We start from the raw sequence: 27,817 nt of genomic DNA, 5'->3' as shown, positions 1-27,817 counted from the left end.
TACGTACCCTTCACGCAAGGAGCACGTGGAGGTTTCCGCAGAACTGCTCTTAAGTCTGTAGCGGCTGCTGGTAGCCGTCTTACTGCACATGGTAAAGAGCACATCAGGCTGGGAGAAAGCAGGTGTGCTGCCCAGATGGAACATCTGGTACGCAAGTGACAACTTAAATGACAGTGATTACGGAAATGGCTGTGATAACATGAGGCGGCCCTCACCATAATCTGTGATTGTGGTCTCTAGAAGTAAACTGTCCAGTTTGATCCCCTGCTCTACCAAGAGTTATTTAACCTTTAAAAAAAACTTTACATTTAGTACCTACTGCCTCACAGAACTTTGTGAAGGCTTATTCGGTTGCTAAGTCGTGTCTGACTCTTAGCGAGGCCAGGCTCCCCTGTCCTTCATCATCTCCCAGAGTTTGTTCAAACTCATATCCATTGGGTTGGTGATGCCATCCAACCCTCTCATCCTGATGCCCCCTTCTCCTCTGCCCGCAATCTTTCCATCAGGGTCTTTTCCAGTGAGTCGCTCTTTGCGTCAGGTGGCCAAAGTGTCGGAGCTTCAGCTTCAGTCCCTCAGTGACTGTTTGGGGCTGACCTCCTTTAGGATTGTGAAGGCTAAGATAGTGCTTTAGACAGTCAACTTCAGAAACGGTCTATAAACACCAATATGACTTTGATGAAATTAGAAAATTAGAAGCTAGCATAACACACAAGGAAAAACAAGCACTGGTCATACCACTTTTATTTATGTTGTATGTTACATTGTTTATTCAGTATAGAAAAAATATGAATACACTCACAGTATTCTCTTTTGATTTGGTAATTCCACATGGTCAAATATTGACTGTTACTGTATTGGGTTTTCTACCCAATTAAAAAAGAGGAGGAAAGGACCTGGCAAACAATTGTCACCTTAATAACAGCAATGCCTTTCTCTTGCTCTTAAAAGACAAACTTTGAAAAGACTTCTGATTAAACCACTGCTTACTGGCTCAGGAAAATGTTTTAAAAGATAGAAATTAATTCATTCTTTCCTCCAGGAAGAATTTTAAGGTAAATATCTTAAAACACCTTGGTTATCCAGGAGAAAATTTATATTCTTTACAAAGGGGTCAGTCAGTGCTGAAAAAAAATCAAGTGGCAGACCCCCCTGAACAACGGTTCTCTATACAATACTACCCCCACCTCACCCCTGGCCAAAAAAAAAAGCCAATAAAATAAAAACGGAGACCTTATATTAACATAATTATGCTGGAGAAAAGGAAAAACTCACACAAATAACAGGTTTCTTTTAAAAATCCATTTTGCAAATAGAATCAGTGATTATTTCTTTTGGACATAATACTTCCATTAAGTGGGTCAAACTCACAAATCAATGCTACAAAATACAGTATTTTCCATCACTTTTAGTTATAATATACACTATGTACATAAAGTTACCTATCTTAAACTAAATACGAATGAACGTTAAAAACCAGAATCAGGACTTATAAATAGTGCAGAAAATGCAAACGCCAAAAATACGATGCCTCCTATGATCGTCACTGTAAAGAGAACAGAAAGAAGTTAAAGGCAAATCCCCCCGAGTCAGGATCCTGCCTGTCCTTCTAGTAAACGGACACTGAAAACAAATCAGAGACACTCCAACCTCATTTTCACAGTGAAATACTTAAGGTGCCCAACTCTCAACAGTTAGGAATCAGTTTATTTTCCAGAACTATAGTAAATTCAGACAATGCTGACAAGCAACAACAGGACTATAACTCATCTTAAAACCCAGGTATGGGGGCTGAACGGGTGGAAAGACTCAAAAGGGAGGGGATACATGTACACATATAGCTGATTCACTTCTGTACAGCAGAAACACAATATTGCAAAGCAATTATACTCTAATTTAAAAAAATTAAATTTTCAACAACTTCTGAACAAGCAAAGAGACTATTTCTATTCCATTTTTAAGATCAGCTATACAGGAAATTTTCAGCTGAATCAGTACATATAATCTCCACCTGTGATTCCCAATTCTGTATGTTTTCAAAGCTTAAAAGTTCTCAAATGTCCACATAATTGTTTCACTGACTTAAATATGTTGACAAAAAGCCACTATTAATCCAGTAATGCTTTGATGTGACTTTATATTTTACTAACATCTACACATGTGAAAAACAGCCCATGTTTGCAATAGCAGAACCAATACACTGGACTTCTGATTATTGTAACAAAGACATAGTCTACTTTTGAAGACACACACTCTTTTTCTAACCTCAGTGATTCTTAACATTAAATGGTATTTTCTCATTTACAAAAAATAAAAGACTTACCAGTTCTGACAGAGATCTTTTGCGCTATCATTCTTCCTCCAATGACCGCCAGTCCGGTGCAGAGGCAGTGTCCCACTGTTCCCCCCACCGCTACACCATAGGGGTCCTGGGGACAAGGGTAACGTTAATCTAAAGCCAAGGTGGAAACTGCTCCCCGAGAAAGATAACTGCTTTCCAGCCATGAAAAGAGGTCAGTAACAACACCAACGCAGGAAAAAGTTCTACAAATGCAGGTGTGTAATTTATAAAACGGGTAACGGCTGCTTGAAGGAATATGTTCCAATTATACCTAAGACTAGAGATAAAAGGAGAATAAACTCAATGTGCAAGATCAAAAAAACCTAATTCAGTCTTTCAGCAGTTGCTAAACCTATCTCACAGGCAATATTTCACTCAAGTGAGTGCTAACGAGACTCAGCCTGGACACCTCTTCCCTCAGGCAGTATTTGCTACTCTGAAGAAACTATGCCAGCCTTCACAGCGCTGTCTGAAGATGCTTCCTAAGAAAAGAGACCCTGCCTCTCAACCTCTGCTGAGCTAAAGCACCAGGACACAGTACCATTCAGTAGACACCTGCCACCAAAGCAGACTAGAGGCAGGCAGACTGGGAGACCAGCGAAAGCTTTCCAGAAAAGACAGCGCTGAAGTTGTCCTTCAGCTGGACCACCTGACTTGGCAGCAGGCCAGCAGCAGGAGACAGCCATGGACACCCATGCGTTTCTAGAGAGAACCAGTGAGTCACAAGCAAGGAGTCCATCATGGTAGGAGGGGGTGTGTCGTGAAGCCTCGAGTGTAGACTTTCTAAGACACTGATTGGTCTCTAACTGGGGAGTGACACAGCGTGTGCTTTAAAAGTTAAGTCTAAAGTGAACTGGAGGGAAAGACAACAAGACCCAGCGATCAACTGAGAGACTCCTCCAGCAGCCCTGCAGGAGAATGCTGGCCTGGGCTGGCGCGGGAGACCAGGCGGAGAAAGGCAGACAGACGTGAGAGAGGCTGGAACGCGACTGGTACATCTTAGTGACAGACGACAGGTGGGAAAACATCAGGCTGGACGCTCGGGGTCCTCACCCGTAACTCTCTAGATGAACTGCAGTGATACCAAGGTGCGTACAACAGGCAGAGGAAGAAAGGAAAACGGATGCCAACAGAAGTTACAAGTAGAGAAGTCCAAGAGTCAGTTGGGTTCAGTGGAGAAGAAGCGATGGGACTGAACATAATCATCCCAGGAGAGAAGGGAGGAAGGCAACCCTGAAGGATGACAGCAGAAGCGGAGCCCGAGGGAGACTGAACAGGTGACCAAGCGAGCAGCCTCCCAAGAAGACCACGGCAGGACCCGTCTGTGGCTGCAGTGAACTTAAAACGCCGCTGAGTCAGAAGCTGCAGTCCAGTGTGTTTAGTAAGCAAGGCAGCAGAGCCTTCCTGTTCCCGTCACAGCCAAGCTCTCCAAGACTGAGGGAAGTAGGGCACGAAGAAGCTTTACATTTGGAAGAGAAGCAGAATTAAGGAAGGGGGTAGAACTTTTTTAGATGAGGAAAACTTGTGCATGCTAAAATGCTAAGATTGGGCTGGAAGAAAGGCAAAGATTCTAAGCTTTAAGTGGGAGCATAGAGGGCTGAGACCTGAATAGGCGGGAGAGGACTACCACTGTGATGGGTGGCAATGAAGAAATGACTTCTGCTTTCCTCCGTGAAGTAGGAAGCAGGCCCGCCTGCTGGGGTGTGCGGTGTGTGCGCAAACTGGAGAAATGGAGACAGCTGGAAATGTTTTCATGCGGAGCGGAAGAGTGGGACTGCATTCTGCAAATCTGTGTATTACAACCAGTAAAACTAACAGAGGTGGTTTCATTCTATTTTTAAAATGACACCTGAAAAATCACTGGATTAAATAAAATTAAATGGTTCCTTTAATACAGGATTTTTCAGTCTTTGTTATTTTTTGTTTCATCTTCAAAACGAAAAGCCACATTATAGTATTTGCCAAATTTACGGGACCCTGGAACCTTCTTCCTCAACCTTTTTCTTTGTTGTTGTTTAGTACCTAGGACACCAGAGGATTCTGTGAAATTCAAAGTGGGAATGCTGAATTCTACTGGAAATAGAAATGAAGTTTAGACTAAAATGGAGTGAATTAGACTACAGCATGGATTATACAAAAAAGTTACCCCCCCCCCCCAAATTAAGAATATTAAAGTAACAAAAACAGACAAGTACATGTGTGGCCCTGAAGAGCGCATCGCCTGCCCCGCCGCGCTGAGTGTGCTCCCGGTGTCTGGGACCCCTCACGCATCGTCTCGTTTCAGCCCCAGACCACCCGCAAGCAGATGCCGCAGTCACGTGCTCACGTGTGGCAGTCACGTGTGGCAAGAGACTCGGCCCAGGACGCACACGCCGCACTGCGGGCAGGCGGGCCGCGGGCCGCGGGCACCCAGGGATGTGCAGCCTGTCCCAGGGCACTCCGCCATTCAGGAGACCGTGTAGGAAAAGAGCGACGACCCTGCCATCAGGACGGCTCGCGTGGCAGAGCCACCGCCACCGCGAAGCCATCACTTACTTTCAAGGCCCAGCTCTGGCAGTCTGAATGCCAGTAAAAAAGGCTACAGATCAAGAAGAATATAGGGCAAAGCCATTAAAATGATGTTTAAAAAGAAAGTTTATTTTTAAACATAGGACTCAAACGAAAAATTGAGTTCCCTTTTTTCCCAAAATACAGCATTTTTGAAGCTGCTTTGACAAAACTGTCCAGCTTTAACTATTTTAGCCCTGGCCTTCAATTCTTGTTTTATATTTTGAACTGCAGCCTTTGCTAAGCAACTTGTTCTTTTATGGTAGATACCTCCTAGGAGTTAAAAAATTCAAATCAAGCTTGCTATCTAAAATCTTACCACCTGACTAAAAACAATGTAATTTAATAGATATAAAATCATAAGAAATAGCATCAGTTAAGATCAACGAGAGCTGAGAAGTAGCAGCATTTCTGTCCTACAACTGTCTCCTCAGCAGATCTTAATCTGTGTGAACAACAGACCCTCATGTAAACTTCACTATTCCCTTCAAAAGAAATAAGGATTTAATGTTTTCTTTAAAAAGTTATCTTTCACAGAGTGGCACCTGACAACTCTGAACAAGATACAGCAGGAAAGCCTAGAAGGCAGACAGTCTTGGCTCTAGTCCTTGTCCCTGCTACCAACTAACAACTAGCTTCAGTCCTGGGGACAAGCTGCCCAGTCTCTCTGGGCCTCAGGAACTGATCTGTACAGAAAAGGCTAGGACAAGATGATCTGAGGTGTCCTCTGCCTTGGTATCTTAGGACTGAGTAACCTAGGGCTAAGACTTAAATTTTCTAAGTAACCTTTGCAACACTCAAATTATTTTTTTAGCACAAGGAATGGAAGAACCCAGAGATACCTACTTTTAAGGCTTTAGGTATTTATTGCCAAACTGGCCTTTAATAATAATATACCAGTTTATGTTCTCAACAAATATATAAAGGAAAGTTTTGAGAAAAGAAAAGAAAAAAATACATAAAAAAGTAAGCCAAAACAACAGCCACACCGTCATTTTGGCAAAACTGAATGAGGAGTCAAAAGAGACTAATCTGACTGACTGTAGCGACTGGGGAAGGTCAGCTTTAAAGGTGAGCAGAGGTGTTAGATCTGAAACATACTGTCAAGGATATCAAGTCATCCCTTGACCCACCCTGACTCGGCCCAGTGACCTGGAGCAAAGTAGTGTTAGTTTTAATACAGAAGCAGTCGTCTTCGAGTACCACTCACCTCTCTAGCTGCCAAAACAATTGTAGTCAGTTGAGAGCGATCACCCCATTCTGCTAAGAATGTTAATGTAAGAGCCTGAACAAAGATGGGTGAAATAAAATGCAGCCACTTTTTCTGAGGTATTGTTGTGCTTGTACCCGTTTCAACATCTCCTGGTCCATTCAAGAGTTTGGTTCGTTGAAACTAAATTAAAAAAAAAAAAAAAAGACATTAACCCCAGAAACCAAGTCAGTATAGCCCCAAATGCTTAATTTTTCTTTTAAAGAGTATTTAAAGTCTATGGGAATATGCTCTCAGAAGCTAAGGTTATGTGATCCCAAACTTCTCTTTTGAACCACTGGTCTCACATGGCAACAAATGAAATACAATATTCTCAATTTTTCCAATTCTTCCCAACAAAATAAATAAAACATTATTTATTGATCATTTGTTACCCTAGATGCTGTGCAAAGAAACAGAGAAAATTATAAACAAGTTCCTGTTTTTCAGGAGCTTATAATCAATTAAGAAACTTGATTACAGGTGTTAGACATTTATCCCTGAAGCCTTTCTCTACCAAATTTCCATTAACCCAGTCCTATCACAGCCAGATGTAAGAATGGAAACCAAACAAAATAAGCTATTTCTGTGTAGCCCACACATCTCACATATATGGATGACCACGGAAAACCTTCTAGATAGTGCTTACTCTTAATAGTTGAGTGCCTTTTCAACAGCACTCTGACTTACTTCTTCATCTTTTTTCTTTAATTCTGCTTGAACTTCTTCTAGTTCCTCTTGACCTTCATCTGGACTCATCTTTAGGCCTTCCCGAAGCATTCTAATGCCAAAAATGGCAAATAACGCAGTTGAAACATAGTATGTATACACCCTGGGGATGACAGTGGTGGCATAACCAAACAAAACTGCAAGAAAATGCAATGGTATGTCTGATTAATTAGCAGATTATACACCAACCAAAGAAACAGCTAACTTCAGAAGTCACCATTTACCCCTGTTTTAAAGGGAAAATGGTTCACATTAGAAGCTAACAGGTAAGAACCTTAAATTCTACTTCTTTCCCTCCATTAATATTGAGCCCTTAGGTCTAACCAATGACCTACCTATCACATTTTAGCAAGAAATCAGTGGTGCAGCTGAAGGTGGCAGGGGTTCCACACAGATCTCTCCTGAGATCTAAAGAGAATCATCTCTTCAAACACCTTCTGCCAGAGGCTGGCTTGCCACAGGTCATGCAGGGCACAGTGCTTCAGTTAGGACAGTAACTTTGATGTACTCTACACATCTCATGGTCTTATAACCTGGAAGCTATATGACTGTCCTACATGATATTTCTTCATCGCAAATCTAAATTACAAACCTCTATCGTGAAGAATCATGACAAGATTCTCACGTGGCATGACTGAAACTGTGCTTCTCTGCAACTATTTAAAACAAATATACCTTACAAAGGAAAACAATTCCACACACACACACACACATAACAGACTCAAACTTATTCAGTATTATTCTTTCCTCTCATTAAAGTATAGAGGGATAACTGTATAAGTTACACAAAAAACTATACCTGGAACTATATCAAGAACCCAAACCCTAACTGTGAAACACATTCACATTGATAATATGAAGTTAGTAACTAAAAACTATGGCAGGGCCAGAGGGCATTTCCATATATGTAATAAATACAATTACTTTTCACTTTACCAGCTCTTTTTCTACAATGGGCACAACACTTTTAAAACTGCCTAATCAGATACATAACTGCATAAGTGAACCATTCCATGATTCATTGTATTACAAAATGAAAAAGACTTCAAAATCATGTTTAGAAATGTAAACCTATGCTTCTGTGTATATCAATAAGTTATACACGTATGTGTGTATATGTGCCCCTCACACACAATACAGACATATTTTCTAGTTCTGTCCACTGAAAAGGCCCAAATGTCTCAGTAACAATGAAGCAGTTTTGCACTCAGATCTTGGTTTCTAATGTGCTTCCCACTAAAAGGCTCTTTAGAGAAATTGCTAATTCCAGGACTGGGCAAAGTAGGTACAAGATGAACTTGCACTATCTTGTTATATTAGAAAGGAAGGAAGAACAAAAACAAATAATAGCATGTCACAAGGACACAGGAGTCATCAGCCTGGAGGGGTCCCCAGCTGCCCTATCTTCGGTAATTTAAGGAACAATATAGTTAAGTAATTAATTATAAACCACTGAAAAGAAGGAGTTCATCAGTTTATATTAATAATAAACAGACAAACCAATGTGAGTGGGGTGAGTTCTTTCTTGGAATAGCATATCAGGGCTCACTGGTAAATGTGGATGGGGTACTGGAACTAGCCATTATTTTGCAAGCATCGAGGTAGAGTTCAGATCATGTAAGAGTCATCAGTTGATGCTAAACAATGGGGAGTAGGGTATTTGTACTGTCTTAAAGTGTCTCCCAAAAGATTACAAGTTAACTGTGAGGGAGGATAAAAAGACAGTGCACACTTTCCTGGGAGATCAAAACTAATATCAGTGAGGGACAAATGGACATCACATGCTTCCAGATGTGATACTCTTCAGAGGGACACACGTCAGCTATGCAGTGTTCTTCTAGTCAAGAATGCATAACCCCAATCTAGTCACGAGGGAAAATCTACACAAATGCAAAATGAGGAACTGCCCATTAAAGGGGGAGGGGGATGTATCTTCGAAAAAGTATTATAAAACACGTAAGAAAAGCCTATAGAAACATTTCAGATTAAAAACTAAAAAGAACTAAATGTACTATCTGACCTAGACTAGATCCTCTACAGGAAGACAGAGACTATTATCAGATCAACTGACAAAATTAAAATATGGATGATAAGATTAATTTATCAATCTATGTCTATAAAGATGTATACTGTGTGTATATATACTTTCTCTACAGATATATAAAATGTGCATATACACACATTTATTGTACACCTAGAGATATATAGAGATATAGAGAGGTCACAAATGCTAAAGCAAATGTGGTAAACATGTTAACAGGTGAATCTGGATAAAAGGTATATAGGTATCCTTATACTATCTTATTTTTGCAACTTTGTAAATTTAAAATATTTTCCATAAATGGTTTTTTAAAATTTTAGAAATGCAGCAAATCTTTTAAATGTCCTCAATTTAGTTTTCCTTTTATCTCCAGATAATCTAAAAGAACTACTTACTGACACAATCCCATGATTTCTGCCTTGACATCTCCATAGAGAGCAAACAACTACCTGGCACTATAACACTGTTCTTCTTTCCCTGGTTACTGTCCCTCTATTTCCTCTTTCTTTGGAAGCCTTTCCTCAGACACTCGAGTACTCTGGTTCTGTGAACAATGAGAGGTTATTTCTCTTTAAGCAAGTGATTTGCATCAAGTCAAAAATCACTGACTTACAAGTAATTAAACTGAAAACATGTGGCACAAGAATATTAGTTGAGGGGGAAAAAAATGGGCCAAGGGTTAAAAACTATGCGGAATGTCTATATTTACAGTACCTTTTTTTTTTTTTTTCAGAGATAAGCCTGTAACTAGAAGCAGGGGGTGTCTTAGAAACCAAGAGAATAAAAAGATGAGAATGCCCATGAATGTGGTGTGAGGGGCTCATTAAAATGAAAACTAAACTCTGTGATTAGGAAAGCTGATTCCTGAAGGCTTTGAAACACAAAGACTTTCCAGTTTGTGGAAGATGAAGTTTGTGAGATCTATTTGCGTTAAGTTCAACTTCCACAGGCACATTCCCTTAAAACCCATCTTGCCTGCAGCTGAGGAGGTGCGGGTCCTCCATGCCCACACCCCGTCACAGCTGCCCTCTGCCCCTCTACCAAGATGCCTTTCACCCAGCTTCCTACAGTGCCTTTCCCCCAGAATAGAGAGATCCCAGGGCACCAAAGAGAGGCTCTGAAATCCTGATATACCCAGTCAGGGCATCACAAACCAGAGGGCTCCGGGCCTCCCCATCTTACACAAGTCTCTGACGTCATGGCACTGAAATAACAGCATGACAGGCATTGCAAACAATGGCCACGGGTGGGAAACAGAGTGTTGGCCTCAGCAGGAATAATTTCTACTTAGAAATTGTGCTGCTCTCACCCCCCAGCCAGGGGCATGCTTTTCCCCAAGGCAGGGTCTTGCTGTAACAAAGAGAGCGTCACAAAGACACTAAATCTCAGTGGCTTACTTCCCCAGGCAGCTCAAGCCTAGCGGGGCTTCCAGGCCCAGTCCCGCCAACCAGCCATCTTAGAATTCTAAACAGATAGTTGCCATGGGGACATATATCATGTTTATTCAGTTAAAAAACAAGTAAATGTTTTCTGATACAAAATAAGTCTGACTTAGACGGTTTACTATAGACCAATTATCATGGCAATTAGGCAGTGTGACAGAGATTTTTCATAAATTGAGCTAAATCTGTAGCTCCAAGGCCCCATTAAACATGTGATATGACACAACTTTAAAATCCCTTATTGATAAAAATACACTGAAATTAAAAATACTTCAATTTTCTCAACGACTTCCTTCTAAATATATCCAGTTAAACAAAGGACCTCTAAATGAAAGACTAATATGTATAAGTACAGTCATTTGATGAATTTTAGAAAAGTTTTTTTTGGTATACTTGATGGTATCCAACTGCTTTTAACAAAATTGACAGAAGGCCTTATTAAGTTGTCAGTTGGTAAATCACTTAAAATCACTTGGTGATAGATTAGTATGTGATTTTTAGCATATAACCCAGGAGGTTCAATGAACTGAGTGACAAGGCTATAACAAAACTCCTTCCTGTCTCCTTTTGTGAATAAAATATCTCAGCCCTTATATATATATATATATATATTTTTTTTTTAAAAAGATCAGAATTGACTTTAAACCTAGCTTCATTCTAGCAATAAGTATCATCCATGGACAATTTCAAAAGTACAGTTCTATCATCTCATTACGAGATGCATTTCCAACTTTTGAAAAATGTTTACTTAAATCTGTGATATATTTTATTTTGATCAACTCTGACCTAGTAACTATAACTCAATAGATTAAAAAAATTTTAACATTTATAGACTTAATAAAGGAAATTTTCACTATGTTCTACAATTCAATTTAAAGGTGTTTTTGCTACAGATAAATATGACAATGTGATCCACAAAAGATTTTCAAGTAAAAAATTTATCATAGGAATACAATTCTGTGAGGAAAGTAAATGAAAATAAGAATTAAAGGAGAGAAAATAACAATGTAAATTTCCAAATGTTTATTATTATTTTTTTAAAGGAAGGATGGTGTTGGTGAAGGTAAGGACCAAACTCCCAATGATATTTAGATTTCACTGGTTGTATCTTATTTTTGGCCACATCTCAGCACATGGAACTTCACTCACCAGGGATCAAACCCATGTCCCCTGCAATGGCAGCACAGTCTTTACCACTGAATCCCCAGCAAAGTCCACCATATTTTAAAACAGGGCAAGTAGACCCAAGACCTGGGACAACTGGTGCAGGCCCACTCTGGCCAAGTCAGGAAGAAAATCACGGTAACCTTAAAGCTGCCTCTTGTTGTTTAGTCACTCAGTCATGCCCGACTCTTTGCGACCCCATGGACTGTAGCCCGCCAGGCTCCACTGTCCAAGGGATTCTCGAGGCAAGAATACTAGAGTGGGTTGCCATTTCCCTCTCCAGAGGATCTTCCCGACCCAGGGATCAAACCCAAGTCTCCCACATCGGCAGGTGGGTTCTTTACCACAGTGCCACCTAGCAAGCCCACAGCTGCTCCATCTCCCAGCTCATCCCTTTGAGGCCCTCACCCAGATCTGCCTTGAGTTTTCCATGGTCACTCCTCCCAAGGAACACACTCACAAAAACTGAGAAGCTGCCTCTCTTGATAGGTCTGAATTTTAGTGAGAAACTTTGAAAAAAGCTAAAGACAAGAATGCCAGGCGGAGGCTGTTCAGACATCAAGCTCTCTTCAGGGTGAGATGTAGCAGGAGGAGACTCTCAGAACCGCTTTATTACCCAGCAGCCCACCCCACTTCCACCAAGCATCCCTGGCCACAGATCCAACACATTTCTAGGCAAGCAGTTGGTTCTAAACAAGCATCTATTGAATTAATTAGCTTTTATTGTAATTAAGGGCTTCCCTGAAAGGCTCAGCAGGTAAAGAATCGGCCTCCAATGCAGGAGACTCGGGTTTGATCCCTAGCTGGAGAAGATCCCCTGGAGGACCGAAATGGCAACCCACTCCAGTATTCTTGCCTGGAGAATCCCATGGACAGAGGAGACTGGTGGGCTACAGTCCAAATCCAAAGGGTCACAGAGTTGGACACGACTGAGCAAACATGCATTAAAAATAATGGGAAAATATCCAAATAAATGGTTCAACAGTTGTGTCCTGGGCACAGCTGGGCCATACCTAGATGCAAAGCCTTTTTATGATAAGGAGGAAGAGAACTAACTGGTTCAGAACTAACCAGATGGCTTGCTTGTTTTACTTCATTTAATCTTACTATTCTTTAAGGATGGTGCTATTATTATCCTGAGTTTACAGCAAAGATTCTCCAGGGGCTTAAATAACTTGGAAAGTCATAATGGAGTAAAAATATAATTATTTCCCAATGATTTTTTAGCTTCAAACCTTTTCCCAATAAAGTGTTAATTATCAAACAGATGACAGCAAACTTCTCAAAGGAAAGACTGGGGGCCCACAGCTCCCCCAGCTCTGCAGCCTCCAGGCTTCACCCACCTCCCCTGCAGAACCTCTTATCCTGAAGAAAGCCATCGGAACCCTTGGATTCAGAGTCAGACACAGCTGCCTCTGAGTCTCAGCTCCACTGCCTGGGAGCCACGGATGGGTAATATGTCCCTCTCTCTGTCCATGTGGAACAAGAAAGGGGCTTGTCCTAAAGAGGGCCCCAAGTGTCACGCACACAGAGGGTGCTCAGCCAACGGCAGCCACGTGACCTGCTCCTGTTTGCTTAATGTGCAAGCAGTAGAGGCAGGATTCAGCTCCAGGCTCAAGACGTCAGATTTCATGCCTTTCCTGCCACTAGCACCCCCCAAAAGCAGTTCCAGGCCCCTGAATAGAACGCAGAGAAAGGGCTCAGGATGCAAAGGCAAGCCAGTTTAGGAGCAAATCTGGAGTGCTAACAAGAAAAAAACAACAGTGTCAAACTGGAAATTTCACAAAGGGAAGCAATATCCCCACACTTAAGAGACTGCTGAAATTCCCCAGCACTGAACTCAACTATCCAGGGTTCATCAGTTCAGTGTGGACAAGGCTGATGAGAAAACAATGTGGCAAACAGATCTGAGCGGTGAGGCAGGGTTAAACTACCTTGCAAGATTGTGTTAAACATGTATGACATCAGAGATTTCTTTTGTTATGGAATTTCTTTTTTAATCAGTTTGCAAACGTAATATGTATTTTTAAACACTGTGTAATAAATGTTAAAACACTTATAAGATAAAAACCAACTATAACAATTTAACGTTCAACATACCAAAAATTCTATCTTTGAAACTTCTTGAACTAAAGATGAAAAGTGAGAGGGGGCACATAGTCTTTCAAAATGATATTGGAGATATACAGGGAAGAGGCTTGAAGACCACTGATGCAGCCTCAATTAGTCCACATGAGAGGAGCTGTCAGTACCAGCAGTCAGAGGGAGACAGGCCAAAGGTCAGGACAGAAGCGATTAGCCCTGCTCAGAGCCAGCAGAGGTGCAGAATGTATGGAGCCAGGTTCCGAGGAGGGAATGGGCAGAGAGAGGACAGTCTTCCAGTTGTCCTTAAGATGGAAGCTTCAAAAATAAAATTCTCTGGTATTATTCAAACTCATTCCAAACAAGTGACTTTACCATTTAAAACCCGCCCCACTTATCTTTCCTAGAATCAGAATTTGCTTTTGAAGAGAAAATTGTTTTTATTGTGAAATATGAATAATGCTAATACCCACATGTGAAAAGTAGTAAATTCTTTAATTCAATAAAATACTCATTATAATATGTTTAAAAAGACAGACTTTAACAAGCATCCAAGCAGCCAGTAATAGAACCTATCCCGTACTGTGTTTCATGTGTGTGCGGCATGCTGAAAGAGAAGGGTGAATGAGTATTTGAAATGTTAAGAGCTCGTGTTAATACAAACCACAACCCCATGAGGCAGTTATATACTATCTCCAGTTAACAGATGGGGAATTAAAGCCCAAAGAGATTAAGTAACTTGTCATTAGGTTAAAACACGGCAGAATCAAACTTTAATCCAAGTCTGATGCTAAGGGGGAAACTCGTTCTTTTCCACCCAACTACATGGCTCAAGGTAGCTTTTGAATCAGAGACTAAAAATATGTTCAATTATTTAGTGTTAGGTTTACATTCTCTTGGTCTTAATTTTTTTTTTTTTAAATTGAAGCCTATATAATAATAACTCAAAAGTAACACAAACTGGGACTCTAAGAATGTTTCAGTCCTTTACTAATAATGGGTAAGGATAGCTTAACGGAACACAATACACTGAACATGACTCCTCATTATGTGATTACCAAATGTTCATCAACAGGAAACATGCATTTCTCTGTGGTGGCTTGAGTCCTATTTCTTAGATATTAGATATAAATAAATTTATCTGGACTTGAAAAAAAGAAAGCAAAAATATCCATAGTGAAAGCAAGGATCAAGGCACTGACAGCTCCTTTCACCTGGCCTATCTAAAGAACAAGCTGTCTCGGTGGTCTTCAAACCTCTTCCTTGCATATCTCTAAACTCATTCTGAAAAACTACTTAACCCTTCTCACTTATTTAATTTTTGGTATATGGGTAAAACTGTTATAGCTGTTTTTTTTAAATGTTTGTCTTCTAAGTGTTTTAACATTTATTACACAATATTTAAATTCATATTACATTTGCTTGTTAAAATCGTCTTTTTAAACATAATGAGTACTTTGAATCAAATAAATAATTTTACTTTTTTTCCATCTGGATATTAGCATTAGTGAATAAATGAGGAGTTATGTATCTTCAGTAAGTGGTGCTGGGAACACTGGACAGCTACAAAAAGAATGAAATCAGAACACTCCCTAAACACTAGACACAAAAATGAACTCAAAATGGATTAAAGCCCTAAATCTAAGACCAGGCACTATAAAACTCTTAAGAGGAAAACATAGGCAGAAGATTCTTTGACACAAATCTCAGCAAGATCTTTTTTGATTCACTTCCTATAGTAATTAAAATAAAACCAAAAATAAACAAATGGTATCTAATGAAACTTAAAAGCTTTAGCACAGCAAAAGAAAACCATAAACAAAAGAAAAAGACAATCCTCAGAATGGGAGAAAATATTTGTAAACAAAGCAACTGACGAGGGATTAATCTCCAAAATATACAAAGAGCTCCAGCAGCTCAATATCAAAAAACTAAATAACTTAATCAAAAATGGAAGACCTAAATACACATTTCTCTAAAGACATACAAATGGCCAAAAAGCACATGAAAAGATGCTCATCATTAGCGAAATGCAAATCAAAACTATAGTGAGGTATTACCTCACACCGGTCAGAACAGCCATCATCAAAAAGTCTATAAACAATAAATGCTGGAGAAGGTGTGAAGAAAAGGGAACCCTCCTACACTGCTGGTGGGAATATCAACCGGTACAGCCACTATGGAAAACTGTATGGAGTTTCCTTGAAAAACTAAAAACAGAGCTACCATGTGACCCAGCCAGGCATACACCCAGAGAAAAGCATAACTCAGAAAGATACATGCACCCAAATGGTGACTGCCGCACAAACAGCCAGGACACGGAAGCAATCTAAAAGTCTATCATCAGAGGACTAGATAAAGAAGATGTGGCACATACATACAATAGAATACTACTCAGCAGTAAAAAAAAAAAAATAAAGAACAAAATAATGCTATTTGCAGCTATATGCAGCACTTACTGAGTGAAGTCAGTAAGACACAGAAAGAGAAATCTTACATGACACTGCTTATAGTGAGTGAGTGGAAGTCAGTCAGCCGTGTCCGACTCTTTGCAACCCCATGGTCTATCCATGGGAATTCTCTAGGCTTCTTGCCTAGTGTGGGCTGCAACTCCCTTCTCCAGGGGATCTTCCTGACCCAGGGATTGAACTCAGGTCTCCTGCATTGCAGGCAGATTCTGTACCATACCATCTGTGCTACCAGGGAAGCCCATAGATTACACGTGGAATCTAAAAAAATAAAAAAAGGGTAGGGGTACAAATGAACTTACTTACAAAACAGAAGTCGAGTCATGGATACGGAAAACAAGCTTATAGTTACCAGGGAATGGGGAGGCTGGGTGGCAAGAGATGAACTGGGAAAATGGGACTGACGTATACACACTACTATATATAAAATAGGTATCTAGCAATAACCAGCTGCATAGCACAGGAAACTCTACTTGATACTCTGCAATGGACTAAATGGGAAAAGAATCTTTAAAAAAAATAAGGAGCATGAATCTTGATTGCGAATAGCTAAAAGTTTAACTTTAAAAGTGCAATATGGTTTTTAGGAATTTATGTACTGAAAACATTTTCTGTTTCCTAAGTTCTGGAACACGAACCAAATTCCAACATAACTGAACGATCCAGTGACTCCAGGCCACCATGTGCCTGCGTGCTCAGCCACTGAGGGAGGCCCCAGCGCTACCACGCTTTCTCTCAGGTGCAACAGACGCATCAAGAGGAAAGAGCACTCACCTGATAAACACGTCATTAGGCCCAAGGCAAGCATAGCACCAGCCAACACTGTCAAACGGTTATAGCGCATCGCCATGATGGCTGCTATAAAAAACGTCTTATCACCCAGTTCAGATACAATGATAACTGATATGGCAGCCACAAATGCATGGATAAATCCCAAATTAGTTTGGGTAGCTGGATCTTCTTTATTGGTGTGAACTGGAGCAGCTGGTGTAAATCCTTTCTGAAATTAGAAAATACATATTAGCTATATTTTAAAAAGTCATTATTTTAAATTATTTTACTTGTAAGTGAACTGAGATTGTTTTTCTATTGTAGTCATTAGACTTATTTACTATCTAACCACTGCCATAGTGGTGACAGCAACCTCTGATTGATGGTTGCTAAAATGGAAATCCAAGCACAAGTCTACAAAACAATTTAGAAAAAGAGCAAAGACCAGCTATAGCCACACATTAAAATTACCTTATTTTCTAAATGCGTGTGAATTGAGTTTTTAGCTATGCCTCATTCAAATCTTTATTCATAATTTAGGTGTAAGACCCAAGGTATCCTTATCAAACTTTCACGTAACAGGAAGCTGAGAGAAATTTCATGAATACTTAAAAGAGAACAAAGCAGGATCCAGAAAGTTCTCAGTAGGCTAGAGGAAGAGCTGGCTCTAGCTAAGCTGAGATCTAATATCGCTGGATATATGGATGGTCCTACACCAATACCCTAGGCTGTAACGGGGCCTAATAAAGAAGATAAGCTGAGTCTTTGTTGCTGTTAAGGCCATTCTGAGTTGAAAATGTGACAAAGTTCCAAGAGAGCAGCAAGCACTTTAAAGAGTTAACGACAAGCCCATCTTCTGAGCCTCCCAGCCCTCACCCAGAGTTCTGTACTGGCTCTGAGGCACCACTTTCTAAGAGGACACCACTGCCCTCTGAAGGTAACCTCAGACAGAAGAGACTCTAAAACCAGGGACTGGCAAGCTACTGGTAAGAGTAGATCCAGCTGAAAATGATTTTTTTCATTTTTTATGGGATTGCAAAAGTAGAAAAAGGGAAGGAGGGAGGGAGAGGGCTGGAGAGAAGTAGGAAAGGAACATTAGGCAACAGAGACCTTAAGGGAGCTTACAAATACGTGGCCAAACCTAAAATATTTATTATCTGGCCCATGACCAAAAAAAAGGTTTGCTAACTCAGGCTCTAAAACAATCACATAAGGACTGGGTGCCTGTTCCAATAACTGAGAAAGTCTATATGAAAGTCTCTGTGGGTCCAAGAGGTAGAAGTAAAAAGTTATAGGTGGCAGGTTATATTTAGCTTAACACATAGAAAAGAGTTCTACCCCATGAGGGTTTCCAGAGGTTGAAATGGACTGCTGGCCTGCATGCATTCTCAATTGTGTCCAACTCTTTGTCACCCCATGGACTGTAGCCTGCCAGGTTCCTCAGTCTGTGGGATTTTTCAGGCAAGAATATTGGGAGTGGGTTGCCGTTTCCTCCTCCAGGGGGCCTTCCCAACCCAGGGATGAAACTAGCGTCTTCTACATTGACAGGCCGATTCTTTACCCCTGAGCTACCTGGGAAACCCATATGATATAAACTTGACTTCCAAAGTCCACGATAAGGATCAGAAAACTTTATTAAAGCATTACTCAGACTAGACCTCTAAGGTAAAGATTTGGGAAATTTAACAATTCGGAAAATATTTGGCGTTAGGGTTAAATCGAAAGGGCAGCCCTGGAAGGCCAGCTCATGATTAACCAAGTACCATTTTAAGAGATTCTAGCTTTCTCTCCATCATCATTCCAACTATGCTGGTTTTCCTTTGAAAATGAGTTTCCTTTCTATTTTGATATCCTAAGAGTGGAGAAGGCAATGGCAACTGATTCCAGTACTCTCGCCTGGAAAGTCCCATGGACGGAGGAGCCTGGTAGGCTGCAGTCCATGGGGTCGCTAAGAGTCGGGCATGACTGAGTGACTTCACTTGCACTTTTCACTTTCATGCATTGGAGAAGGAAATGGCAGCCCACTACAGCATCCTTGCCTGGAGAATCCCAGGGATGGGGGAGCCTGGTGGGCTGACGTCTGTGGGGTGACACAGAGTCGGACACGACTGAAGCGACTTAGCAGCAGCAGCAGCAGCAGCAAGAGCATTTAAACATGATAAAAAATATATGCATTTTCACTCAGTTTTCACTAACGCAACATTTTCCTCTTGGAAATACTTTTTGTATGAAAAAATCTTGTTGCAAAATAATTTAGGACCCGAAATCCAAGAAAATATTTTAGGAATAAATATACACCATTTACAACCAATTTCAAACAGAAAATGTTTACTTTTAAAAACAAACACAATAGTGATCAAAACACATATTCTCATAGTTTCTTACTTCCCAGCTATAAAACAGAGGCCACATTACTTAGCCTCTCCATTCCTCTATGAAATTATGAGGATAAAATAAAACTTGCTTTATAAGCACAAAGCAAAGCAAAAACTGATGCTTGTGAACTATGGTGTTGGAGAAGACTCTTAAGAGTCCCTTGGAAAGCAAGGAGATCAAACCAGTCAATCCTAAAAGAAATTAACCCTGAATATTCATTAGAAGGACCGACGCTTAAGTTGAAGCTCCAACATTTTGGCCACCTGATGCAAAGAGCCAACTCATTGGAAAAGACCCTGATGCTGGGAAAGATTGAAGGCAGGAGGAGAAAGGGACGACAGAGGATAATATGGTTGAATGGCATCACCGATTCAATGGACATGAGCAAACTCATGTTTGAGCAAACTCAGAGAGATAGTAAAGGACAGGAAGCCTGGCATGCTGTAGTACACGGGGTCACAGAGAATCAGAAACAACTCAGTGACTCAACAACAGCAAAACAAAAACTACATATTCTTAAAATCTTTCTATATACAGAGTATAAAAAAAAAATCAACTTATAGTTTTTGTTATATATTGAGCTGGTCCTGGACAGCCCAAATTAGTGTTAAACAGCCACCAACTGTGGTGTGATTAAGAATTTAAAACAGAAGTACCAGGGTATTATGAAGATGTGTGTATGTGTGTGTGTGTATGTGCACACTCAATTGTGTCCATTTGCGACCCCATGGACTGTAACCCACAAGGCTCCCTTATTCGTGGAATTTTCCAAACAAGAATATGGAGTGGTTGTCATTTCCTCCTCCAGGGGATCTTCCCGACCCAGAAAAGGCATCTGCATCTTGGGCAGCTCCTGCATTGGCAGGTGAATTCTTTACCACTAGGCCACCTGGGAAGCCCACTATGAAGACAGAAGATTTAAAAACTTAAAATGTTAATAAATGCAGAAAATGATCAATTACTATTCGTTCATTTGTTGTCAATTACCCAAGTAATTACTATGTGCAGGGACCAGCTTCTTTTCCTAGTTCAACTTCAGAGGGGCAGAATGTAATGGTTTAATACACGGGCTCAGGAGTCAGATTGTCAGAGTTCACAGCCAAGACACTCCTGGTTACTGTATGACCTTGGGCCAGCAAGTCTACCTCCCTGTGACTCTAGTCACATCTCTATGATGAGGTGCATCTATCATAGACTGGTAAGGTTGCTGTTAGGATTAAGTGAAGTACTACACATAAAGGCCCGAGGACGGTGCCTAACACACAGTAAACAGTCACAGTTATTACAGCACACCACAAACATGACCACTTAAATCACCCCAAAACGAACTGCATCATGACCCTCTTAAGCCTAGAACATAAGATACAAATACTTAACTCTGGTAACTATACAACATGTCCCATGTAATCACATACTTATTCCCAAAATGAACCGTACATTTCCTAGTGAAGGATGAGCCAGAGCAACCCTGTCCAACAGTAAATAATGCAAAAGCCACATAATGTGGCTTTTTCATTTCTAGGGAATTCTTTAGCAGTCCAGTGGTTAGCCAGATATTAAAAAATAAAAACAGATAAAATTATTTTTAATATTATTTTATTTAACCCAACAGACCCCAAATACTACTCTAGGAATATTTTTCAAATGACTAATGAGATATTAACCCTCTTTTTTTTTTTTTTTAACCAAATCTTCCAATGCCAGTGTGCATCTATTCACTGCACACATCTCATGCACCTCTCAGTTCGGACCTGCCACATCTTTTCAAGCGCTTAAGAACAGTCACATGGCTCACAGATGTAGTACCGAACAGTGCAGTTCAAGAGGAGGAGTTTTTGGTAACCACAAGCTTTCTATCATGCAGTCCTACTTCCCTTCCTACCTTCCTATTATCCTCCTATTTATCTAGATTCCTCAAGATCCAACTTCTGTGGAACCTCTTGAGCAATGCCTACCCCAACAACTCCAGCCCCTAAGGATCCCACTCTCCTCAAACTGAAGGCATACAGTGGGCAGTGAGTCATGGCAAGTACAGGACTGAAACAGTTTGAGATAGGAACACTCAGGGAGTTAACCTTTTTGTACTAGAAACAAGTATAAACTATTGTTGTCATTTGTAATAGTTAAAAGAGACAAAATAACTAAATGCCCATACACAGGGAACTGGTTAATAAATGGTAGTTCCATTTACTGGAATATTATGGGCTAAAAGTAAGAATGTTTTATATACACTATTAAGAAGAAAAAAATCACTAAGACATTTTTAAGTTAAAAAAAGTATGTCCCATGTATGTGGTCACTGTATTCTATTAAGGGGCGGGGAGTCAGGCAGGTTTATAAAGTATACACACAGTTGCTAATGCTCAAGAAATCTCAGGAAACAGTAACAGTGGCCAGGGAAGGAACCAGGATGACTAGAACAGGTGTGGGCAAACTTTCTCTTAAAGGACCGAATATTTAACTTTTCGAGCCATAAAGTTTCTTTGGTAATTACCCAACTCTGGTGCTATGGTCTGAGATAAGCCATAGGTAATACTTGAATGAATGGCCTAGCTCTATTCTAATAAAAAAAAAAAAAAAAAAAGGGGCAGTCAATGATAAACTAGTTTGCTGACCCCTAAGCTAGAAAACAAGAGGAGGCACACTTTTCATTCTACATTCTTCTGTACCTTTGGGATTTTTCACCATGCTCATGATTAAAGACACCTATTGTGCACCACTTCAAAAATCACTTGACCCAATCTCTTACTCCAGCCATGGATGATCAATTCTGCAAGCTGTAACTGGCTTCAGGCAGATCCAACCAGAAAGGAACTGTTCCGCACACCCGTATTCACTACACTACCTAGAAGTGTGGAGGAGTCAAACCCTATGGGGCAACCTTTCACCAATGCAGAGGAATCAATTCGGAGGTTCATTTCATAAAGCTCCTGGAAAGTCTCAGCAGGATGTGTGCTAGTCACTCATGGAGCAGATAACTTGAAAATGCATGAGGTACATCGACCTCCTTCCCTGGACTGACAATTTGAAAGAAAACAGGCTTTATTCTGAGAACAGGGAGTAAACCATCAGATGAATGACTGGAGTAAGATAAGAAAGATAAACTGGGCCCACACTGAAAAGCCTGTATGTTTATGGACCAGCTTAGAGGCAGGGGAGAAGCCCTTTAAAGTTTTTGAGTGGAAGACACAAACGTAATTAAGGCACTGTGACTAATAGATCAGGACAGAAAGTAAAGAATACCAGCCACTGAACCAGTTAATTAGGAGGTCTACTGCACAAGGCTCATGTTGAAGACAAAATAAAGGAAAAAATCCTGTACATGATGAGAAAGAAAAAGAATAGAATTTTTAAGAGGCAAAGATGCTATTCATATTCCTCTAAGGTATATGGGAAAGAAGAATAAAAGTAAGGGGCTTGGTTTCACACGTGTTCGACTTGAGGACAAAAAGCATTTCAAATAAAGATTTCCAAGAGGTTTGGAAATCCAAGAGATTTCAGAAATGAAACTCCTGAGTTTAGGCCAGCATAGTCTCAAGGTATGTATCTGGTTGCTGGTAACCTGAATTTATCATCTAGAGCTTTGTAAGACTAGATTTTGAAGGGAAAAGGCAGAAATTACTTTGAAAAAAATGAACTTCAGACAATGTCTATATTTAGGGAAGGGAGTGGAGGAGAGAAACAAAGAGAAAATTGTCTTGGATATTTAGAGAGGCAGGCAGAGCACCACCACAGATGGTCAAGTTAAGGGCAATCACCATTTCACTGAGCTAACTAAATGCCAGGGATCTTCATATACTGTTTTATTTGATACTCAAAAACCTTAAAGCTGTTATCCCAATTTAACATAAAAGAAGAAACTGAGAACCAATAGGGTTAAATAACTTCCTCAAGTTCATACAAACTGAGGTAGAGTAGGGCTCTTAAAAATGTAGAGTTAATAGTGTTACAGAAGAACTGAAAAAGAGCCCTGGATTTAGCAATTAATTAGGTTACAGGTACCCTTCAAAAATGAAATTTCAATATAAAGACATGGGATGATGCCAGATAAGAGAAGACTAAAGCAAGGTGAAAAAGCGGGTAATTCTCTGGTTAGAAATTTCATTTATAAAGCTGAAGAACAGAAACTAATGCAATCAAGCAGTTAAAACAATTGCCTTTCCCCTCACCCCCTCCAAACGGGAGAAACCTGTGGGAATGTGTAAGCAGATAAAAAGGGACCAAACAAAGAAAAGGAGAGAATAAAGATACTGAGGAAGTAAAGTACTAGAGGTCAGGAGTATGGGCACATGAACAGAGAGAGGCAGTATGGAAACGGTGACAGTTTTGTCCATTACAGAAGAAAGGCAGAAAGTCCTAGCACAGAAGCAAATGTTTAAATTAGTACAGAAAGGTCAGAGGCAGCGACTATAATTCCAACTTTGGCATTCCACTGGTCAGTTACACAGCATTAAAGTAATGAAATACACTCTTCTCCTCCGTACAAATACCATTCTTGCAGATTTGGATCTAAAATCCAAATTATTTACATCCTGAGAGTAGGGTCAATAACTTATAATTAAAAACCAAAGGCAAAAAACTTAATATAACTCTTCTTTACTTAGAGTTAAAATTAGTTTGAAATTGAAAAATTGTGAAAAAGCACCCTCATTTAGAGAATAACCTTTCATTTTTTAGAACAAAAATATTCTAAATATCTAAAGATTCTTCTCTTTATCTTCAAGAAAAGGAAGAAAACAGCAATTAATAATGAAAAAATAATTTCTATTCTAGTTCCAGAGTTCAAATGAACACATATGTATTAAAACTGATACAGACAGCTGCGTCAGAACCTCCATCTACACATAATGAAACTGAAGATGAAGATGCTTTCTTTTAAACAAAATCTACAGCCTGCTACCAAGAAAAAGATTGATGTCCCTGCAAAAACAAAAACAAAGTTCCTCAACAAGTTACCACACAAGAAGTAAGATTATTTGAAGATAAAGGAGTTATAGGAAAGCGCTTAAAACTGGCTTCCAACTGTCTCCTTGCCACTGCTTTATTGTATCAAGTCAGAAAAACCTTTCCGAAGTTGGAAAAATGTGTGTAAAAATACACGTGTAACTTAAACTGTGACACCATTGATAAACTTGGTTTTAAAAGATGGCATTAAAATAAAGAAATAAATTACATTTTATTATAAATATTCATGATCATCTTTTTATTTGTGGATGGCTTAGTTTTTTAAAATTTTTTATGAATTTACTGTTAATTCATATTAGAACATGTTTAATAATTACATTTTTATTTTAATGAATGTTTATGTTTGCTTTTATAAATGTTACGGTTTTGCAATGTGTTTATAAATTTTGACATTTGAAATGTATCCGGTTTCATTGATTTTTTTTAAATTAATTGCTCTGATAGTAGAACACCAAAAAATAAATGCAGTAACATCAGATCACTTCATTCTGAAGCAATAATGAGTAAGACAAGGGTCTTCATGCCTGATGGCTTCAGTCTTAGCTGTAAAGAGAACTGGAAGTTTGGACTAGATGGAACAGGACTGAAACTTAATGAAAACAGAAAAAAGTTAAAAATATTGTGTGAAAAGCTTTGTGTTAAAAGATACTACATAAAAGAAATGCCAAGAAACAGTAAAGTAGAAATACAGTATAGAGAATTTGTTCTGGGTTGAGAGGTAGGCGTCTGTGGATTTATCAACAGTGCTTTGAAACCAGAGCAGTCCTTCTTTAGCCTTCCAGAATACATAGCAAATTACAAATTACCTCTATTAAATCTATCTGAAGTCCCTGACCCAAGAAAGGAATAAGAAAAAAACTGAGTATGTCACTAGAGATAAACTGCAGAAATGAAATGATCCCAGCAATTAACAGTGCTTTTTTCATGGGTTTGTGAAATGGGATTTATTTTTAACTATGAGTAAACTCCCTCAACTTTTTTTTACCTGATTATAGAAAGAAAAAAAAAATTCAATGTAGAAAATCCTATTAGAAGTTCAGTAATCTTGCTTCAAAGCACCCTATAAAATACAACTACATTTTTACAATACATCTTACATTTGAAAGCTTCCTAATAAAGGAGATTTTTTTTTTCCTCTCCATTTTCAAAAGAGGAAACTAACATAGTGGCACTAACGTAATGGCATGAAAACATATATTTATGTATCCTACACTTTAAAAAGATCTGCTGCATGTAGTTGCAAAGCAAAACACTTGAAACTTTTTTATATTCGGTGATGCTGAATCCTTGCCTACATGGCTATTAAACTGAACTCTGACTTCCACTAAGTGGACAAAAAAAAGCAAATGATATTATATTACATAGTTTAGAAAATATGTGAAAAAAAACTTTTCCAACATACTGTAATACAAGAGGGAAAAAAAAGAGCTAAAACAAAAAGCTACATAAAAATATAATTAAAAACAAAATAATTAGATTCTACTGAAGTACAGAATAATTTCCTAGTGTCTAAGAAGAACCACCAATGTAAAGTAATTAGCCTCCAACTAATAAAAATAAATGGAAAAAGAAAAACAAACAAACAAAAAAGAACCACCACCAAGAATATATCAAAACAGTAAAAACAAAAATTATATTGTGCCTGTCCCTTCCCTCCACACCCCCAGTTTTATAGACAGGATTCTTAGGACACTTAAATATGGTCACTGGACACTATTGCCTTTTTTTTTTTTAACACAGCTATACTTCTCCCAGCTGTTCAAAAGGGTATCAACCAGCATACCTACCACTATTTGTATCTCAAAAATCACTATATGACCAAAACTTTAATGTAAGACCTGGATAACATAACCCCAAATATTTATTGCTTTAAAATAAACTTCTGATAAAGAGTGAGATGACAGAAGGCTAAAAGATGAACATTAAGAATGAATTTCATGAATCAGCATTTCAGTTCAATTTCAGACATGGCAAGCTGGGTCAGCTGGACCCAGGAGTCACAGGCAGGAGAGAGAAATCACTTTTAGTCAGGAAATTTCAGCGAGGTCTTCAGAGAGGAGATAACCTGCTGCTTCTTGAAAAGTGGGAAAGGTTCTGATCAGTGGGCTTCAAGCTCATTAAACCCCTTTTACTTGAAGGTCTTTGTTGGAAAGCAACAGAGCACATGGCAGGTCTTGGATTCAGTACAGTGGTATGACTGGGAGTCCGGCTAAAAAGCCTGGAGGGATTGACTGCAGTCAGATTACCAAGAAACCTGAATATCCTGCTGAAGAGGCTGGACTGAAATCAGTAAGACAGGCAACTCACTGAAGATTTCTGAGAAGGACAATGCAATTCAATGGGAGGAAGATGAGTTAGGTGAGGACAGGCTGAGAGGTAGCCTGGGGTGGAAATGTGATGGTTGAGTGCCCATGTCCTCTACTAGAAAAGACTACAGAGGATCTGAGTTCAGAAATCCAAACTGGAAACGAGGAGAAAGCCCAGGACCCAGAGTGGGATTAAACATAAAAACGCTGCTGAGATTTTGAACACTAGTCACTAAGTGATTCTATTAACATAAATTAAGATGTTAATATCTACTTAGTGAAGGCCAAAATGCAAGATTCTGGTACACTTATAGTCTTTGGCATCCCACACTGCTTGCATACAGACTATTCCTCTGCATTCCTCAGGGTTACTTCCTGCAAGCCAGAGCACGTTTTTAACAGTCACCATTCCTTATCCACATATATTTGGCAAAAATCACAAGTTGTGCAGCGCTGAATTTGGTAAACAGTCCGGGATAAGCTGTTTCAACAATGAAATGACCGATGTTATTATTCTCAGAGAATACGAAAAGCCTCCCAGCTGCCCTCCATTAAAAACTTTCTACTTGGGATGAGTATTTCTAGCTCTCCAGGATCCATCTGATCAACAGGACGCCTCCTTCCTCAGCAGCATCTGCATCCTGCCGAACTAAAGGTTTACAGTGGCCTCCAGCTCTGCTCTCCCCTCCCCCATAAGGGGCCGGGAGAGGCCAGGGCCCACCCGGGAAGGGCACACTCCCCGGTCTTCCACCCCGGGAAGCCGGGGCCGAGCTTCCCTCCCCGCGCCGGCAGCCTGAGTCGAGGGCGGCGCTCCGGCAGCGGCGAGCCTGGTACCCGGCGCCGCCGGCTCCGCAGCCTCGCCCTCCCGGGCCCTTCCCGCTCACCTCGACCCGGGCCGGCTCCGGGCCCTGCACGGCCGCGGGCTGCGGCTGCAGCTGCTGGGCAGGCGCCGGCGGTTCCTTGTTCCGGTGGCTGAGGGCTTCGTCGGGTACGGCCCGGACCCCGGCCGGGGCCCACAGCAGAGGAACCAGCAGGAGCAGAAGCAGCCCGGGCGCAGATGCGCGGCCGCTACCCCGGGCCGCCGCCGCCATCCCGCCCGCCGAGACAGCGGCGCACCGGCGTCTCAGGAGGAAGTGCGGGCGACTGGAAGCTTCGACCCCGAGCCGTTCCCGGACGCGCCCCCCACGCCTCGCCGCCGCGGCTCAGGGAGGAGCCTGCGGCATGCGGGAAGTGACCAGCGGAGGACGTGAGACAGGGCGGGCCGGCGTCTGCCGCCGGCGACTAGTCCTCCCCCCGCCCCGACCGCACGACTCTGCCAACTGTCTCAGCGCGGCCCGGC

The 27,817-nt window shown here is 40.5% G+C and overlaps 1 protein-coding gene across 1 annotated transcript; it reads right to left on the bottom strand.

The window, feature by feature from the left end:
• Positions 1-723: 723 nt before the first annotated feature.
• TMEM165 (transmembrane protein 165) lies at positions 724-27,794 on the bottom strand. The gene is made up of 6 exons (XM_043448419.1): positions 27,363-27,794; positions 16,835-17,060; positions 6,825-7,000; positions 6,096-6,278; positions 2,321-2,426; positions 724-1,543 (listed from the first exon to the last, which is right to left on the bottom strand). The coding sequence occupies exons 1-6, from the start codon at positions 27,567-27,569 to the stop codon at positions 1,467-1,469; spliced, it is 975 nt and encodes a 324-aa protein (XP_043304354.1). The 5' UTR covers positions 27,570-27,794; the 3' UTR covers positions 724-1,466.
• Positions 27,795-27,817: the final 23 nt, after the last annotated feature.

The sequence above is a fragment of the Cervus canadensis genome, chromosome 26, assembly GCF_019320065.1.
Source record: "Cervus canadensis isolate Bull #8, Minnesota chromosome 26, ASM1932006v1, whole genome shotgun sequence".
Lineage (NCBI taxonomy): Eukaryota > Metazoa > Chordata > Mammalia > Artiodactyla > Cervidae > Cervus > Cervus canadensis.
This window is presented reverse-complemented; position numbering and strand designations above follow the sequence as displayed.

Coding starts and splice junctions, on each gene's coding strand:
- TMEM165 (XM_043448419.1), bottom strand. CDS start 27,569: ATGGCGGCGGCGGCCCGGGGTAGCGGCCGCGCATCTGCGCCCGGGCTG. Junction 17,061..27,362: donor CGGAGCCGGCCCGGGTCGAG/GTGAGCGGGAAG, acceptor TTCTAATTTCAG/AAAGGATTTACACCAGCTGC. Junction 6,279..6,824: donor TAAAGAAAAAAGATGAAGAA/GTAAGTCAGAGT, acceptor TTTTTAATTTAG/TTTCAACGAACCAAACTCTT.